The sequence below is a fragment of the Nannobrachium achirus genome, assembly GCF_963921795.1.
Source record: "Nannobrachium achirus genome assembly, chromosome: 21".
Taxonomy (NCBI): Eukaryota; Metazoa; Chordata; class Actinopteri; order Myctophiformes; family Myctophidae; genus Nannobrachium; species Nannobrachium achirus.
The window spans coordinates 9,796,677-9,815,117 of record NC_137828.1 but is presented as its reverse complement, the minus strand read 5'-3'; the positions used below and the strand labels follow the sequence as shown (position 1 = coordinate 9,815,117).

The 18,441-nt window shown below is 44.4% G+C and overlaps 2 protein-coding genes across 2 annotated transcripts in view; both read right to left on the bottom strand.

Annotated features, from left to right (window-relative positions):
• dnah5l (dynein, axonemal, heavy chain 5 like) overlaps positions 1-18,441 on the bottom strand; it is a gene marked incomplete at both ends in the record, with an annotated part of 142,853 nt that overhangs the window by 66,463 nt on the left and 57,949 nt on the right. The window contains 13 exons of the mRNA XM_080752420.1: positions 183-287; positions 2,289-2,401; positions 5,739-5,870; positions 6,362-6,419; positions 7,551-7,685; positions 8,563-8,757; positions 10,055-10,242; positions 11,473-11,580; positions 11,838-11,908; positions 12,715-12,887; positions 13,827-13,973; positions 14,814-15,029; positions 16,129-16,257. Coding sequence (XP_080608546.1) covers positions 183-287; positions 2,289-2,401; positions 5,739-5,870; positions 6,362-6,419; positions 7,551-7,685; positions 8,563-8,757; positions 10,055-10,242; positions 11,473-11,580; positions 11,838-11,908; positions 12,715-12,887; positions 13,827-13,973; positions 14,814-15,029; positions 16,129-16,257 — 1,770 coding nt within the window. The remainder of the gene's footprint in view (positions 1-182; positions 288-2,288; positions 2,402-5,738; positions 5,871-6,361; positions 6,420-7,550; positions 7,686-8,562; positions 8,758-10,054; positions 10,243-11,472; positions 11,581-11,837; positions 11,909-12,714; positions 12,888-13,826; positions 13,974-14,813; positions 15,030-16,128; positions 16,258-18,441) is intronic.
• Positions 4,046-4,375, bottom strand: LOC308307010 (NADH dehydrogenase [ubiquinone] 1 alpha subcomplex subunit 7-like; the record flags this gene model as incomplete). Its single annotated transcript, XM_080752094.1, has 1 exon — positions 4,046-4,375. The coding sequence occupies one exon, from the start codon at positions 4,373-4,375 to the stop codon at positions 4,046-4,048; it is 330 nt and encodes a 109-aa protein (XP_080608220.1).

Here is an 18,441-nt window from a genome sequence, read left to right as displayed (position 1 = left end):
AGTTAAATTAGTTAAATCTCCAAGCTTACAACGCATAACATTCTTTGCGCGAATACAAAACAACACAAGAGTGGTTCATCGATTCATTGAAATATGTAAAAAAATACACTTCTCGATTATTCAATTAATGAAAAATAAAAAAAGAACAATGGCTACTAAAATAACAGACAGTTGCAGCCAACCTTCTTGGCCTTCAGCGTCTTCCTCCACAGCGTGGAGAAGACTCCGTCGGTCCAGTCGTTGGTGGCCACGTCCAGCGTGCCGAACATCTGCGAGGCGGTGATGGCCTTGGGGTAGTAGGGGTAACATATGGAAACATGGGGGGAAAATGGGGTTTCCATATGGAGAAATACAATATCCATATTTTCCCAAGCTGTATCATGATACACGATCTCATCACGATTATTTTTCATGTTGTTTGTTATGGTTATTTTTCAAGTTACTTAAAGGGATATTTCACCTTCAAAAAAGCTTTTGGTAATTTTATCATCTAATCAGGCTTTTATGAATACCCTGAACAGTTTTTGCCAGACCCATGAAATGGGTAGGCCTACATAAGCAAATGTCGGTCTGTCCGGGTTTTCTATATAAAGGGTATATATGATGATGACATGATGATGACATGCCTACAAAAGGCATGATGTCATAAATGATGATGACAGACAGGGGGTCTGGCACAACCAGGTTGACCTGGTCTAGTTAATTAGCTTGATTGAATATTTAGATATTTGATGTAAATGTTACCAGGGCCTCCAGGCCCAGGGCCTCTCCCCACACACACCCATTGTAACTTCAAACTTCATTTTAACCATGATAGATTCATTAAAAACACCCATCATTTTTTCTGGTGACTCATACTACCCTCCTAATATGTGAGCAGGCCGTGTTTTTTCGATAACTTTTTTCATTTATTTTTAATCATTCTTTTTTTGTATTTCATTTTTTCCATTTTCCCAAATAATTATTAAAAATAAATGAAAAAAGTTATCGAAAAAACACGGCCTGCTCACGTATTAGGAGGGTAATATGAGTCACTAGAAAAAATAATGGGTGTTTTTAATGAATCTATCATGGTTAAAATGAAGTTTGAAGTTACAATGGGTGTGTGTGTGGAGAGAGGCCCTACCACTGCTCCCTGTTGAAAGTGGAATATCCCTTTAACAGTACAACCACCTACAGTACAAGGTAACAAAAACTAAAAGAAAAAGGAGTAAAGCTGGTTGCACACTGCTGGCTTTTTTGATTGCGAAATGCGTTTTTCAGGGCAAGGAGAGAGAGATAGATAGAGAAAGCCAAGGACCCAGTGGTCCGAAAATAAATATGAAACGGACGGCATTGTGCAAACGTGACTGACATAACGTGAGGTTGATTTCTTTATTTACGTGCTTCGAAATTCACTCCTATATTCGTCCGAAAAAACGCAGCAGTGTGCAACGACCTTAACAGATCATTTATTTAGACCAGTGGTCCTCAATGTAGGGTCCAGGGACTCTCTGGGTTCCTTTTGGGAGGTCTGTCTACATTGTTCTTTACAATTATGTAACTCTGACACTGACTGACAGGATACAAATGAAACCAAATGGACTTGTTGGTTTCATTTGTATACTGTCAGAGTTAAGGGGAGACCTTGACATTTTAAAGTTTGAGAACTAGTTATTTAGACAAAAAAAATGCAGGTTTAAAGAGGTGGTGCCATAGTTATGTACTTTTTTCTGTTTTTCATGTGTCTAGGAGGTTGAGAGTACTTCATTAGACCCCCTGATGTGTTTTCTTTTGTTGAAAAATGATGTATTCTCTTAGTATTTGTTTGTTTTCTCTTGGAGGCTGCCACCTTGTGGCCAAAAGTGTCAGTTAAAAAACACAGATACTAAGGGTGTCACAGTATCAACTCCTCCCCAATTGCCATTCACCCAACACTGTGGGGTGTGGCTATATCAGCTGGGTCACCACCCACCATGCCATCCATGCATACTTAATGAACTGGGGGTGTGGCCACATAAAAACCCAATTTTAACTCTTTCTGTATACTTTTTTGGAAAAAAATCTTCCTCCTAGTATAATCATAATACCTGATAATCATGTTTTAGAGGGGGGGGGGGGGGGGGGGGGAATCATGGCACCACCTCTTTAAATGAATTCTGCAATGAATCTCTGTATTAACGATTCAACATGATCTTTTAGAAGGCTCCCTCATCATTGTATCACAATATATACGATATCTCAGAAAAGGCATATCGTGGAGACATTGTATTGTCTCAACGATATATTACCATATGGCCCAGCCCTACCTTGGGGTTCATCCTCATCTCCCTGTGGGGCGTCCCGCAGTCCGACATGGCTCTCATCAACGTGTGGATGCAGCACGTTTTCCCCGAGCCACTGGGACCCAACGTCATCATACCTGCAGTGGCGGTGAAAAGTGAAACATCACACCCGTGTGAACTGAGCGGTGGTCGTGGAGGCTGCACAACAGCAAAACAAATATATATATATATGGGTAATAATAATAATAGGGGTAATAATAATAAAAAAAAATAAAAAAAATATGTGGGGGGGGGGAGGGGTGGGGGGGGGGGGGGGTGCTTGTGTGTGTGTGTGTGTGTGTGTGTGTGTGTGTCCCCTCCCTGCATGGGGCTCTACTCCCCGTGTGTGTGTGTGTGTGTGTGTGTGTGTGTGTGTGTGTGTGTGTGTGTGTGTGTGTGTGTGTGTGTGTGTGTGTGTGTGACCCCCCCCCTCCCTGTGTGTGTGTGTGTGTGTGTGTGTGTGTGTGTGTGTGTGTGTGTGTGTGTGTGTGTGTGTGTGTGTGTGTGTGTGTGTGTTGCAGTTGATTTTCAGGCTAGACGCAACAGCACCCTCTTTGGTCAACCAGTGCCACTCCAGGCTACAGACCCACACACAGACCCACACACAGACATACATACATACATACATACACTGATACACACATGGCCGCGCGTGCGTGCGTGCGTGCGTGTGTGCGTGTGCGTGCGTGTTTGTTGCAATTGATGCTCAGGCTAGACTCAACATCAGGCTACAGACACATATACGGATACACACTCCTGCATACACCTCAGGCTACAGACACACACACCACCGGCCATTCTAAGGAGCGGCGTCACCACCGCTCAAAAATGAAAAAAGTAATTGAAAAAACACAGCCACTTCATGTAATGGAAGACAGACAGTATGAGTCACCAGAACCAAGAACGGGTGATGAATCTATCATGGTTAAAATGGAGTTTGAAGTTACAATGAGTTCGTATAGGAAGTGGGCGTGTCTGATAAATGTCAAATATCTAAATACTGAATCTAGCAACTTAAAAACTGTCTGGGGTGTTCCAAAACCCTGATTAGACAATTTCTTTTTAAGTGAAATATCCCTTTAAGTACAGTTTTGAGGTACTTTACTTGATTATTTCCAATTTCGAATACTTTTACTTCTACTCCGCTACTTCTCGGATTGAAATACAGTTCCTACTTTTACTCCACTACATTTATTTTTTATATATTTCTAGTATATTGCAGTATTATTGATACTTTCACTTAAGTAAAACGCGTGAGTACTTTTTCCACCACTGCATGTAGGTTAGTTCTCATGTGCTCTGCTGGCTGTTAGCAATTAGAGGTGTATTGTCCTAATTAGTTGCGGTTGCTGTAAGCAACACATTCAGTTCTAGCCCAGCTTACTTCTTAATGTTCTGGATAACACTTATAGCCAATCAGGAAGCAGCATTAATGTTCTGGATAATAACACTTAACCGATGAAGAAGCAGCATTCTCAGTGCTAGCTCGAGGATTAGTCGAGCTTCACATGACATTTAGCTTGCTGCATAATATGGTCATGGCAACCACACTTGTTGCATCCTTCTAGTTCTGAGTTTGCGTCAGTCAAAGCAAAAAAGATAAATAAAATATTGCTTTCCGTCCATATTAAACTTTGTGCGACAAAGTGTTGCTTTCAAGAAATGCGCTCGCGCTCACTCACACAGACACAGCGGTTTCATCCTGCTCTTAAAAGATAGCAGAAGTAAATTGGTATTGCTGTTCAGAGGTACGGCTGGTCCGTGGAGAGCGTTGGTTCCTTATACACAGAACCAGGAGTTACTGCTCTCTTTGCTGGGACTTCAGGAGCTTCACTTCCAGCAGGCAGGACCTTCTGTGCAGACATGAGCACGGTGGCAGGAGCCGACGCCCTGCGTCCGTCTCTGGTGCAGTAGTAGTTGTTTGCCAACTTGTGGCTCGGCCCCTCGGGCAGTTCGGGCGCTGGCTGGGTCCTCTTAGCTATCTCTCCGTATCGTAGCTGAAGCTTCGCTTGAAGGTCGTGCCCGGACAATAGGTTTCGGAGCCTCTGAATGATTTTAGTAGCAGTCGCCATGTTTGCTGTAGTGAAGGACACGGCTCTTCTCCTTTTTTCTGCTTTTAAACCTTTCTTTTCCAAGTGTTTTCCCCATGGAATCAAATACTGATTATGTCGTATGTCCCTATCCTGTGACGTCATATGGGTCTATCATCATCATCAACATCCTCATCAGCACCGCTCACTTCACACAGGTGTGATTTTTTTAGACACAAGTGTCTTTTTGAGAGTTTAGATTCTTACCCCTTCCTTAAACAAGGCCAGTGACTCTGATTAGTCTATGACCTTTCCACTCTACAATAATATCACTGATAGTTATACAATGTATTGAAACTAGACCAGGTCAACCTGGTTGTGCCAGACCCCCTGTCTGTCATCATCATTTATGACATCATGCCTTTTGTAGGCATGTCATCATCATGTCATCATCATATATACCCTTTATATAGAAAACCCGGACCGACAGACATTTGCTTATGTAGGCCTACCCATTTCATGGGTCTGGCAAAAAAATATGCAGAAAATTAAAAAATCAAACCTCGGTTCGAAGTGAAGCGGTGAATTTTCATTCTATGTGTTCTAGAGCTATGAAACCTGTGTTCTAGATCTATACATTCTGTGTTCTAGATCTATACTTTCTATGTGCTTTAGTTCTATATTTTTTATGAATTCTGAATGAGTGAATGATTTTGTCTGGAGGGCCAAATTGGTCAAGCATGCACGGGACATGTACGGGACAGACAAAATGTACGGGACAGACAAAGCCACACCTTGGAAGCAAGCGGCTTTCACCGCTTCAAAAATTATTTCCGTGGAGCTAAAGTCATTGTTTTATTTGATTGCCCTCCTGCCCTGGGCATTTGGCCTTTGTGCCCTAAAAAATGATATGCCCATGGTTCTTACAATGTTATATAGTAGGCTAAACGAGGTGACAGCATTTTAATAAATTCAGGTCCTTTTCCTGATGAGCGCTTTATGTTTCTCAGTGTCTCTGATGTGAAAAGGTTTGATGACCTAAAGGGGAGCTTTGTAAAGTGGAGTAAAAGTACAATATTTGGATCCGAGATGTAGTGGAATAGAAGTCTAAAAGTATTGAAATACTCAAGTAAAGTACAAAATGCTGTACCTCAAAATGGTACAGTACAGTACTTAAGTAAATGTACTTAGTTACTTTAAACCAGAGTGTCAGGTCCCACCGCCTTTAAGAAGCAGCTGCTCTATTCATCATGGCGCAATCTTGGATTTGACACAGGTGGCGCGCACGCGCACACACACACACACACACGCACACACACACACACGCACACACACACACGCACACACACACACACACGCACACACGCGCACACACACACACACACACACACACACAGGGTCGTACCGTGTCGAACGCGCTGTGTCTCGTACAGCTGAACCAGTTTGAGGATCCAGGGAGGATGAGGGATCAGGCCGGCCTGCTGAGACTGACTGCTGATGGCCGACTCCAGGTCAGCATAGCCTGCTTTATCCAAGACTGCAGGAGAGGAGAGGAGAGGAGAGGAGAGGAGAGGAGAGGAGAGGAGAGGAGAGGAGGGGAGGGGAGGGGAGGGGAGAGGAGAGGAGAGGAGAGGAGAGGAGAGGAGAGGAGAGGAGAGGAGAGGAGAGGAGAGGCGTTGTGAGCTTGTAGATCGGCTATTTTCAGCACGCAACCAAGTGTAAAATCAGTCATTACGATGCCATCAAGGCCTGCCAAAATACATTTCAGTTGACTAAATCAACTGTAGATTTAGTCGACTAAAATCGTATGATATTTAGTCGACTAAAATTAGACTAAAACTAATACTTTTCAGGTGACTAAATCATGACTAAAACTAAAAGACATGTTATTCAAAAGACTATGACTAAAACTAAATCAAAATTTGCTGTAAAAAACAACACTGGTGTACACAACAGTCTTGTGATGAATGTCAATATGATTTCACTTTGTACAGACAGACAGACAGACAGACAGACAGACAGGCCTACCTATACCAGGAAACAGGTCATTGATCAGACTCATGAACAGAGGCTCATCCTCGTCCACCTGGGGGGGGGGGGGAGAGAGAGAGAGAGAGAGAGAGAGAGAGAGAGAGAGAGAGAGAGAGAGAGAGAGAGAAAGAGAGAGAGAGAGATTTTAGTAGGTCCACATGACAGCAGGTACTGTACATTTAAAAGAGAATTCGTATCATTTCATTTATCTGATCCCAGAACTTTTGGAGAACTTTTTACTAAATCACTTATTTGTATCACTCGACAATTCCTTTTTCTCCTTTACATAATGTCCTTCATAATGGGCGGAGATGTATCCCCAGAGTTTTGACACCACGGTCTCACACTGGGATGGTGGTGGGCACAGATATAAAAAGCTAGATACTCCCTCCGGTGGGAGGGGTTGGTCAAAGAGAGCTGGCAAGCATACCAATAACTCTATGCAAGCCTCCAGAATTCTGAGGCGGGGCTCTTGGGAATTCTGAAGGACGCTTCCTTGTGTGTCACAGAATGGGAAGCTCGGTAGGCCAATCAGATGCAGGACTCCCTCTTTCCCATTGCAGGGGGCAGAGTGCCTTCAGCAGTTCCACAGTTACACACTTCCGCCAGCGGTGTTTGACCAGTCGCGCCAATGAACTGCAGCGGCGGTGGAGGTATCTAGCTTTTTATATCTGTGGTGGTGGGGGTGACATTACCAGTTTGGACAGGTTCACACTGGGATGGGGGGTGACATTACCAGTTTGGACAGGTTCACAGTCTTCACACTGGGATGGTGGTGGGGGTGACATTACCAGTTTGGACAGACACCACAGTCTCACACTGGGATGGTGGTGGGGGTGACATTACCAGTTTGGACAGACACCACAGTCTCACACTGGGATGGTGGTGGGGGTGACATTACCAGTTTGGACAGACACCACAGTCTCACACTGGGATGGTGGTGGGGGTGACATTACCAGTTTGGACAGGTTCACACTGGGATAGTGGTGGAGGTGACATTACCAGTTTGGATAGGTTCACACTGGGATGGTGGTGGGGGTGACATTACCAGTTTGGACAGGTTCACACTGGGATGGTGGTGGGGGTGACATTACCAGTTTGGACAGGTTCACACTGGGATGGTGGTGGGGGTGACATTACCAGTTTGGACAGGTTCACACTGGGATGGTGGTGGGGGTGACATTACCAGTTTGGACAGGTTCATGTCTCGGAGGACTCTCATCACCACGGTCTTCTCCTCTTCACTGGGACTGGCTCTCTTCACCGCTCCCAGGGTCCTCAGCACGGACAAGATGTTCCTCAGACCAAAGTCATAGTGGACCTGTGGACAAAGACAGATGACATGAGGCTTACTTGTATTTAAGGCTACTTTATACTTGGAGGGTCACACTGCATGTCTCTCAACATGTTTTCGAGCATTCATACTATCTCAGACTCGCCGAGACATCAGCGTCGCCACAAAAACCTAAACAAGGCTGTGGGATGTGGTCTCGAGCGCCTTCCCAACCGGTCCATTCTCCACATTTTAAAGGTTTGCAACTTTAATTTTCTACAGCGACACAGTCGCCTGAGGTCCTCCACGACACATCCTTTGGCTAACCTAGTGCAGGAATTGGCCTTTCATTGTCTGTCTACCTTCATAACCGTAGTAGTAGAAGTAGACTAGTATTAGTAGTAGTAGTAATACCAAGATGCCCTAAGGGTACTGAAACAACAGAGACTGACACAATATGTCCATATATGAGCATTCACAGATATGGGCTTAATATCAATGACATCAGGGATCTTGGCCATATATGGAGCGTGACATGAGGCGTGACGCATGGACGGACGGACATGATCTGCAACTACAAGTTCTAGTACTACTAGTAGTAGTAGTAGTAGTAGTAGTAATAATATAAGTAGTAGTACCTGTTTGGAGAGTTGCTCCTCACACAGTTTGTAGAGCGTGTAGTAGTAGTAGTAGTAGTAGTAGTAGTATATAGTAGTAGTAGTAGTAGTACCTGTTTGGAGAGTTGTTCCTCACACAGTTTGTAGAGCATGTAGTAGTAGTAGTAGTAGTAGTAGTAGTAGTAGTAGTAGTAGTATATAGTAGTAGTAGTAGTAGTACCTGTTTGGAGAGTTGTTCCTCACACAGTTTGTAGAGCGTGTAGTAGTAGTAGTAGTAGTAGTAGTAGTAGTAGTAGTAGTAGTAGTACCTGTTTGGAGAGTTGCTCCTCACACAGTTTGTAGAGCGTGTAGAACTTCCTGCTGAGGACCTGGTTGTCCCGGAATCCGGCGCTGGCCAGTTTGACCCTCATGATGATGGCTCGGTCGGGGACCATCATGGCCACCGTACGGAACTGGATCTTCAGGTTCTCTGGAAGCTCCTGGCGGCCCGCGTAGCCCGGGTTCTGGAGAGGAGAACCACCCAGAACTCAACACAAACGGACCAGAGGACAATTGGACCTCGTCTGAACTTCTCTGAAGCAGACCCGAGGACCGAGTCAACCCGATTCAACCGAGTCTCTAGTCTAGACCTGGACTGGAGTTGATGCTCAGGCGATATTAAATGCTTATTTTCACCATGGCATTGAGACTGGCCACCTCCAGTGTCACCTTCCCCGATATAGCTCTGGAGGGGCGGTTGCAGAATGGTTTCTCTCTTTCACAGAGTACATTTTCGAAAATAGCAGATAAAACAAGCTAGCTTGTAGATCTGCTATTTTTGAAAAGTCATGATTTTTTTTGGCAAGTCTTTGTATATATCTTTTTAAAAGGGGAACATTTGTAAGTCAAATATTTGCCCCTGGGGGTCCCTGGAACAACATGAGGGTCCCGCGGCCAAATACATGTAATATTGGGGGGCCTCGACGTGAAGAAGTTTGAGAACCACTGATTCAGACGAAGGATTTCGAAGACATTTATAGAATCGGGTCAAAAATGTGCACAAATCTTCACGACTTTTCAAAAATAGCAGATCTACAGGGGACTGCCCATAAGTCCAAAGGTTCATTAGTCCGAAGGTCCATTAGTCCGAATTTAGTTAGGGTTACTGAGGTTAGGGTTAGGGTTAGAGTTAGGCATAGTATTGGGAATTTGGGATCCCTGTCTAATACAACAAATATGCCTTAATACATTATAATTGTCCTCTATAACTACAATGTAAAATTAAAAACACCTTAATTATATTATTTCTTCTAGAAATAGCTAATCTTTCACTCAAAAGGGGCAATGCCCGTCGCAAGTTGATGATGTCATAAATGTCATGTGTGATCTATCCCTATGGAATTTATGGCATGCATGTGCAAATAAAAACAAACTTACTACTTCCTTTTGTTAATATGAGCATCAAATCAATATTTCAAATGAGTTTTTTGCACATGCATGCCATACATTCCATAGGGATAGATCACACATGACATTTATGACATCATCAACTTGCGACAGGTATTTCCCCTATTGAGTAAAAGATTAGCTATTTCTAGGAGAAATAAAATATTTAAGGTGTTTTTAATTTTACATTGTAGTTATAGATGACAAGTATAATGTATTAAGGCATGCCAGGGATCCTTTTAACAAATTCGGACTAATGAACCTTCTGACCAATGCCATGACACCGATCTACAAGCTCACAGCACGGCACTAGCTTGTATATCTGCTATTTTTTTATTTTTTTTTAGTTTTGGCGTTCAAGAGGTTGGTGGTTACCATGGTGAGGAAGATGCCGAACTCGGGGTCCATGTCCACGAGGTCTCCGTCGGTGAAGATGAACTGCTTCTTGTTGTTCTTCTTGCACTGCAGGACGATGTAGATCTGCTGCGCTGCCACCGACAGGACGGGAAGCTCGATGCGGTTGAACTCATCAAAACATCCCCACGAACCGGACTGGGCCAGGCCTGCGCACGCGCACCCACGCATGCACACACACAAGAGGGTTACAGGGATCCCCAACAAAACAAGTGCAAAAATCTAAGTAAAACACCGTTGTGAAATCCTTTTGACAATTAGCCCTATTCACGGCCCGCCCACTAAGCAAATTTCTCAGCAACTTCCTGGTGCTGACGTCAGCTTTGAAGGGTAAAATAACACAGAAATTGCTGGACTTAAAGCCAACAAATCATTATTTCGAACGGTAAAGTAAATTATAATTAATAATAATAATAATTATTGTGCCTTTTACTATCTTGTGTTCTTGATCATGCTAGCCGTATTTTATACTTCACTATTGAAGTGCATTAAATTTGCGAGTTCTGTGTTAACTCTATGGGCTTTTAGCAGGGTTATACCCTTCAAAACGTGACTTCAGCACCAGGAAGTTGCTGAGTGGGCGGGCCGTGAATAGGGCTAATAATGTTGACAAATCTTGTACCACTAGCACGCACCCATACCGGTCCCATCCTCTTTTACAGTACACTTTAAGACATAATAAGACATAATAAGACAGAATGAAGCCATAATAAGAAATAATGTGTTGGTAATTAGAGCTAATATATTTTATTAGACAGAAACAAAGACAAAATAGTAGAAAGAGCAAATACATTCTCTGGCACCGTCACCTGCCGCGGAACTGCAGCGGCAGACACTGCCGCACGACCGCTAGTTCGACCAGCAGTCGCACTGCATCGCCGGCGATAGGACCAGCAGTCCCGCCAGTAGGACCGGCGGCCGCCGCACGGACCGGCAGGTCCCGTAGCGGTAAACTGCCCGTCCGTGCGGTGGTGGCTGCCGCGGCAGTTACCAGCGATGCCGGTGCCAGATAATGTATTCGCTTTCTGCTATTCTGTCTCAGCCACCACCGCACGGATGGGCAGTTTACCGCTACGGGACCTGCCGGTCCGTGCGGCGGCCGCCGGTCCTACTGGCGGGACTGCTGGTCCTATCGCCGGCGATGCAGTGCGACTGCTGGTCGAACTAGCGGTCGTGCGGCAGTGTCTGCCGCTGCAGTTCCGTGGCAGGTGACAGTGCCACAGAATGTATTCGCTCTTTCTACTATTCTGTCTTTGTTTCTGTCTAATAAAATATATTAGCTCTACTTACCAACACATTATTTCTTATTATGGCTTTATTCTGTCTTATTATGTCTTATGTCTTAAAGTGTACTGTAAAAGAGGATGGGACCCACATACCTTTGTAGATGCGTCCCAGACCTCTGTAGTCCATTTGATCAGAGCAGTTGAAGACGACAACGTACTTCCCTAAACAACGGCCCATGTCCTTTGTCGTCTCCGTTTTACCTTTTTACACACACACAAGCACACACACACACACACACACACACACACACACACACACAAGCACACACACACACACACACACACACACACACACACACACACACACACACACACACACACACACACACACACACACACACGTATGCACGCATAAACGGAATAAGTTGATGAGTTTTTAATGCTTTTATTTGATTGGTCCATTCATGTTTGATGAGCAGGGTATTGGGCAGCTTTTGGAGCGTGTGATTGGCCGTTACCTGTTCCTGCCGGCCCTGCTGGGGCTCCGCCCATACTCATCCCCAGAGCCTGAGCCAGAGTGATGTAACACCTGGAAAAAATCAATCAATCAATCAATCAATCAATCAATCAATCAATCAATCAATCAATCAATCAGTCCGTCAGTGGTTTTCAACCATTTTCATATCAAGGTCCATCCATTTGAGCCACAGATAACCATTTGATGACATTTAACCTCTCGGATCGGATCGTTGTATAAGATTTCGTCCACAATTCCATGTTGTTCTGATGTGGTACTATTAGGAGAGATCATAGGCAAAATTGTGTGCACATCTCAAGCCTATATTCAGGCCAGGTGCTGAACATCAAGGTATCAGATAATGGAAGGAGAGGAACGCCCGCACACTGTTTATATGCTCCAAAAACGTACAGGCAACTGCAACATTTCGACTTTACGTCTTCATCAGGCAAACCATTAGGAGAGATAACAGGCAAATGTTGATCAAAATAGCAATTGTTCTACATTCTCTAATCTAATTGTGTATACTTGTAAAATAAGATGTTTAACATTAATTTAACTCTTGAGAGCGTAAAATGAAATCAAATTGACCCGTAAGGCTGGTTTCATTTTACACTCTCAAGAGTAAAAGATCTATAAGGGTCAATTTGGTTACCAACTCTCCATAATTTAGCTGGAGACCACCTGGTCCACCATGGACCACTGGTTGGAAAACCACTGATCTAATTCATCAGACAATCCGTCCATCTGTCTGTCCATACGTTCCGTGCATATACAGTATGTACATACACGTCTGTCTATTTATCTGTCTGTCTGTCTGTCTGTCTGTCTGTCTGTCTGTCTGTCTGTCTGTCTGTCTGTCTGTCTGTCCGTCCTACCTGTCCGTCAGCGGGGTGATGACCAGTCTGTCCGTACACCCCAGGTACTCGTTGCAGTAAATGAACTGCACGTCCGTGATGTTGACCACACATCTGTCCGCGTCCTCCTGGAAGTAGAAGCGACACTGCTTCTGCCACTCAAAGTCCGATGGAGTCCTGATGTTCAGACACACCTGAGAGAGAGAGAGAGAGAGAGAGAGAGAGAGAGAGAGAGAGAGAGAGAGAGAGAGAGAGAAAGAGAGAGAGGCTACATAATCAGTGAATAAGCGGTGGTTCCTAAAGGTAAGAGGAGCACGCTTGTTACCGGAAGGTTCCCGTTTCGATTTCCTGGACTGGATTGGAAGACTCCAATGTCGTTGTGTTCACAAGCTCAACAGTGCTTGATTTTTACGTGTAATTCTGCAAAATGAATGCAAGGTGGCATGCGTATAATGATTGGATTAAAGTATTCATAATGGTCCTTCAAACGAGTACTGAGAGGTTTTAACTGAAAAATACACTCCAGTGAGCCATGGCAGGGTTTTTTTTCCTCTCTGTGTCCTAAGGCCTTTAAAAGAAAATAAAACGTTTGCCTGCAGGTGTCGCTGTTGAGAGATTTTGAAAGAGAGGGGAGGGAAGGGACTGTGACATCAAAGTATCCGGCCAATCCGGGGGCCAATCATTTCACTTTTCTGAGCCTATTTTATTCAGAAAACCCCAGACCACAGAAAATCTGCCAAGCTGCCAAGCGTGGAAATAAAGATGACCACAATCCAGCTCTCGCCGCCTGCGAGCACGCGCACAGGGATTTCACCTGGACCGCGCCTGCTCACCTCGCCGCCCCTAAACTTCTCTGTGCGGCCAAAATAACCGCCCATCTCTCATTGAAAATTAATTACTAGAACGCGGCGACCGCGCCCTGCCTGAAAGGCACTTAATTGAGGGGAAACAAACAAAAAAGACGGTAGTTGTACTGGTCAGTTCCCAGCAGAGAGACAGAGGCAGACTTACCAGTTCATCAAAGATGTCCTTCTGGTGGACATGGATGGTGATGAGGGTCTCATACTTACCAGTTCATCAAATATGTCTTTCTGGTGGACATGGATGGTGATGAGGGTCTCATACAGACTTACCAGTTCATCAAAGATGTCTTTCTGGTGGACATGGATGGTGATGAGGGTCTCATACTTTGTCCTCTCTGTCCTGCTCAGCTCCCGGGTCGTCATGTCAATCAGCTCGTTAAGGAGGTCCAGGAACTTCTGATTGGTCGCCTGCATGATCTGACAGCCAATCAGGGACAAGGGATACATCGTGATTGATACCTATTTAGATCATGACTTTCTCTGTTGATCATAGCTGTCGGGTGGAAACCTCATATGTCCATACATACAGTACAGGATTCAGTCAAATTCAGATCTACAATGTGACACGTTTTGAGCTTGTGGATGTGCTATTTTTGATACTTTTTGTGTGAGACTGTAGTATGATCAAGTATAGGGCACGTTAAAATATGGAGATAAGAGGTTTGTGCCTGACAGTGACGATAAGAGAGGCTGCTAAAATGTCTGCATCATCTACAGATGTGCCATTCCAACACACAGGCTCTTTTCCTGAAAAAGTTCTGTAAATGCATGTTTTCCCCGGGATCTTTTCACTGTTTAGCCCACAGATATAAAAAGGTAGATGCCTCATTTTTCTTTGGAGTATCATCGTCCTTGATGATTGGTTGACGACATTATATTTCACAAGATACTACTGTTACTGAAAACAAAAAGTGTCACTCATCGACACTTCTTTTCATGGGGAAAACAGAATGTGAATAGCATTTACATATTTACCTTTCTCACTGGTTCTGATGATTCACTGACAATATACTGACTTTCCAATGGCAAGACTTGTGAATTTCTCAAATGGCACATCTGTCTGTAATGCAAGCAGTTTGCAGTATTCATGTTCATGTACGCTAACCATCCTGTGTGTACTGCGTTTGTGCGCTGCGGCGTGTTGTGGGCTGGTAGATAGCCTATTTTCTGCAATTATTCAATGCCATCCTTGAATATTGATGTCCTCTCAAGTATAGCATGTGTGTTCATGCGTGAGTGAAGATAAGAAGGCGATACCTTCTTGTCCGTCCTGCTCTGTCTCAGGGCCTCCTCGGCGTCTCTCGTCCAGATCATCTGCAGGCCCAGCAGGCCCACCTGGCTCGGGAAGGCAGCCTGGAAGTCTGCCAGCTTCAGCTCGGCCTCGCCGATGGCCACGTGGGCCTGGCGGATCACCCCGTTCACCGTCTGTCTGACCGCAGCCAGCAGCTGACCCAGCCACACCTCCACGTTACCCTGAGGGGAGGGGAGGGGAGTGAGCAGGGACGTGCTGGCTATAGAGGGTATGCACGTCCACTGGGACCCGCCCCCCTAATCTAGACTGAGTGGCAAAACATTGAGCTTCATGGAGCAGTGGAGTTTGGAAGTGCTAGTTGCAAATCACTCAACGGCCCTGCATACCACCTGTTTCTAATTTGCACATAATGCAGGAGGCAGAAAACGAGTGCTTCCAAACTCTGACACTTGGAAAAATAAAAACCTGCACAGAATGTCTTGACAGAAAGTAGATCATAACATGCCTATGGTGGATTTTTATGAAACAAAAACTTTGCAGATAGAAAGAGGATAATTCAAGCTTTCAGTACAGCCGCAATTACAATCAGATAGGACTTTTCTGTTTTTGTGTTTGTGTTTTGCCATTCAGTAGGCGTGTTCCCACATAACTTCCAGCAACAGTGATGTCACGCGCATACCCTCTATTAGGAAAAGCGGGACAACTCCTGAATCATTCCTGGCCGGTCCAGGCCGACCATTAGGAAAAAAAAATTAAATAAAATGTCGGCCTTCGTTCCATTTTGGGGGCTGGGCGGCCAACAAAGTAAATCGTCACTGTCGGGCAGAAACCTTGTATCTCCAAGTTTCAAATTTGTAAACCTTTTCGCAAAGCAAAGCCCTGCTTCATCATACAAGGCCGTCACACAAAAGTAGTGAAAACAGCAGATCTACAAGCACACAACGCCTTGCGGTGCGAGGCGTTGTGTGCTTGTAAATCGGCTGTTTTCACTAGTTTAAATCATTTTTAAAATGGTTTTGGACATACAAGGTTTCCACCCGACAATGACGAAATTGGCCCACTCGCTTGTCACTTGTCATGATCTTAAATGGCAAATCTTTGAGTAGCAGCAGCGCTATAGAGAGAGATCTCTCTCTATAGTGCGCAATGAGGGCCTCTACAACTCTTTTTCCCGGGCTGAATCAGGGGCCCAGCACGTCCCTGGGAGTGAGATGGCATATTGAGGTGTGTGTGTGTGTGTGTGTGTGTGTGCGCGCGTGCGCGCGTGCGTGCGTGCGTGCGTGCGTGCGTGCGTGCGTGCGTGCGTGCGTGCGTGTGTACCTGTGCCATGACAGACTGGATGAGGTGGACCGTCTCTCCCTCCTGCGACACAACACTGGTGATCTGATCATAACTCTTGTCACTGAAGACCACCCTGTTGACGTTGTCAAACACACTCAGCAGATGAGCCTGAGGGGGAGGGGGAGGGGGAGGGGGAGAGAGAGAGAGAGAGAGAGAGAGAGAAAGAGAGAGAGAGAGGAAGGACCTCCCATATAATTTCTGAGTAAATGAAACCAAACACATCTAACCCAGTCTGTTTGTCAGACGGCGTGTGATGAAATGGCACAGCAAGGCGTTCAGCTGTACCAGCATCAGCTCTGCTGTTCTATCTGTCTGGATCTGCTGAAGGATCCAGCGAGTGTTCCCCGTTTCTTGTGAGGATAATCAACATTTTAGGATGCCAATTTTATGCCGAAAAAAGCTCTCACCTGAAAAATAAATAAAGTAGATCTACTGTTACTCCATGCATGGGCCAACCGGGTGTACAGTCAGTATGTGCCCCTCAAGGTGGCAAAGTATGTATGATTTATTTGAAAAGATCCATGTCTGTAGATTTTGGTATTATAACCCTTCCTGAGTCACAGCTAAACAGCATTTTAGATGTCTTGGTATTGGCTCATGTTCAGGATATATTTCGGTGCTATATATTATTGTCTTTGGTATCGTTTTCAAGGGGACACTGATCTTCATTCAAGCCCTTTTGAGTACAGTATGTGCTCCCTGGAGCTCTTCAAACTTTTAATCACACACATTTCGCCATTATGTCGAGCCAGATCATATATTTTATTTTAGTCCTGTGGCATCAAGAAACATCTGAGACATAAAATACACAAACTGGAATACTGACACGACTCTAAGGATTATATGAAACGAGACGTTTTAATGAGAAACGAACCAGACTAAAGTCAGTTAGAACACAAGGGTGGTTTATGCATTTTCTTCAATTAGACAATGACAATACAGGATAATGACTGTACAGTATATCACAGTGAGGTAACAATTGTTATTTTTTTATAGGGCATATACTCTATTAGTCAGGGAATTTTAATAAAAACCCTGGGAATAAATTCCTTACCAAACAATTTCTTCACCAATGTGTTCGTAAAGGTGTCTAGTAACATATCTAACAAAGATTGAAATTCAACATCCCTAGCAAAATCTTTGACAGCTAGGGTAATTCTGGGTCTCATTCACGTACTATACTCTGTACTATAAAGGGAAAGAATCACTCCCAAAAATCTGTTTTAAGTGGGATGTGAGGGGTCTAACTAGGTGTTTTTAATTATTCTGAATCCATTGCAAGCATTTGTTTTGCACGGAAAACATTCCTTGGGCCAAAAATGGACCCTATACACCTTGTGAAAAGGGATGACTCATCACTAAACCATAGTTTTTTTTGGGTCTGTTTTAGCCCAAAGAATGTTTTTCGTGCAAAACAAATGCTTGTAATGGATTCAGAATAATTAATGCTTCCAGTGCCAGCCCCTAGAGGGCACCAAAGAATGCCAGACTTTCTCCCATAGGGGACTGCATTAGCATCCGGGGGCTCACGTTGCAGTGACGCGCGTGCTCACGTTCGTGCACGTCATGGAAAGGTCCCGGATGATAATGCTAACAGAATAGCTATTCCCATTTTGTCATTTTAAAGATCATTTTTCGGCGATTTCGCCGTAAATAAACCTCGCGCCACATCCCTAAAAACACAATCCAGAGATATGGGCCTCCAAAGATGTGGTTTTTCATTGGATTCGGCGGCGATTCGCGGCTACGTTCGCGGCTCACGGCCGGCATGGCTTCCCCAGGATTTGGACCACTGGATTTTAAATTTAGGCTCAGGCTTCAGAAGGCCTCGGATCATTTTATTCATTTCATTAAAAATCCCGAACATGTTCGGGATAGGCACACTGGACTACGTTCCGGAAGCGGCGCTGAACATTCGGTGAACCCCAATGTTCAATGGTCACAAAAATGTATTTTAAACCATTTTTAATGGAATATATCGTCGGACCATGTAAAATGGCTAGCTGGCTAGCGTAGGACGAGCCAGGACCACCCACGGCTCTACAAGCAGCTCAGGGTAAGTCAATTAATAAAAAAAAAATTGTTTTGGATTGAACATATCCCGAACATGTTCGGGATAGGCACAGAATGAGTTAAAAACACCTAGTTAGACCCCTAACATGCCACTTAAAGCATATTTTTGGGAGTGATTTTTTCCCTTATAGTGTATAGTAAGTGAATGAGAAACAGAATTACCCTAGCTGTCAAACATTTTGCTAGGGATGTTGAATTTCAATCTTTGTTTGATATGTT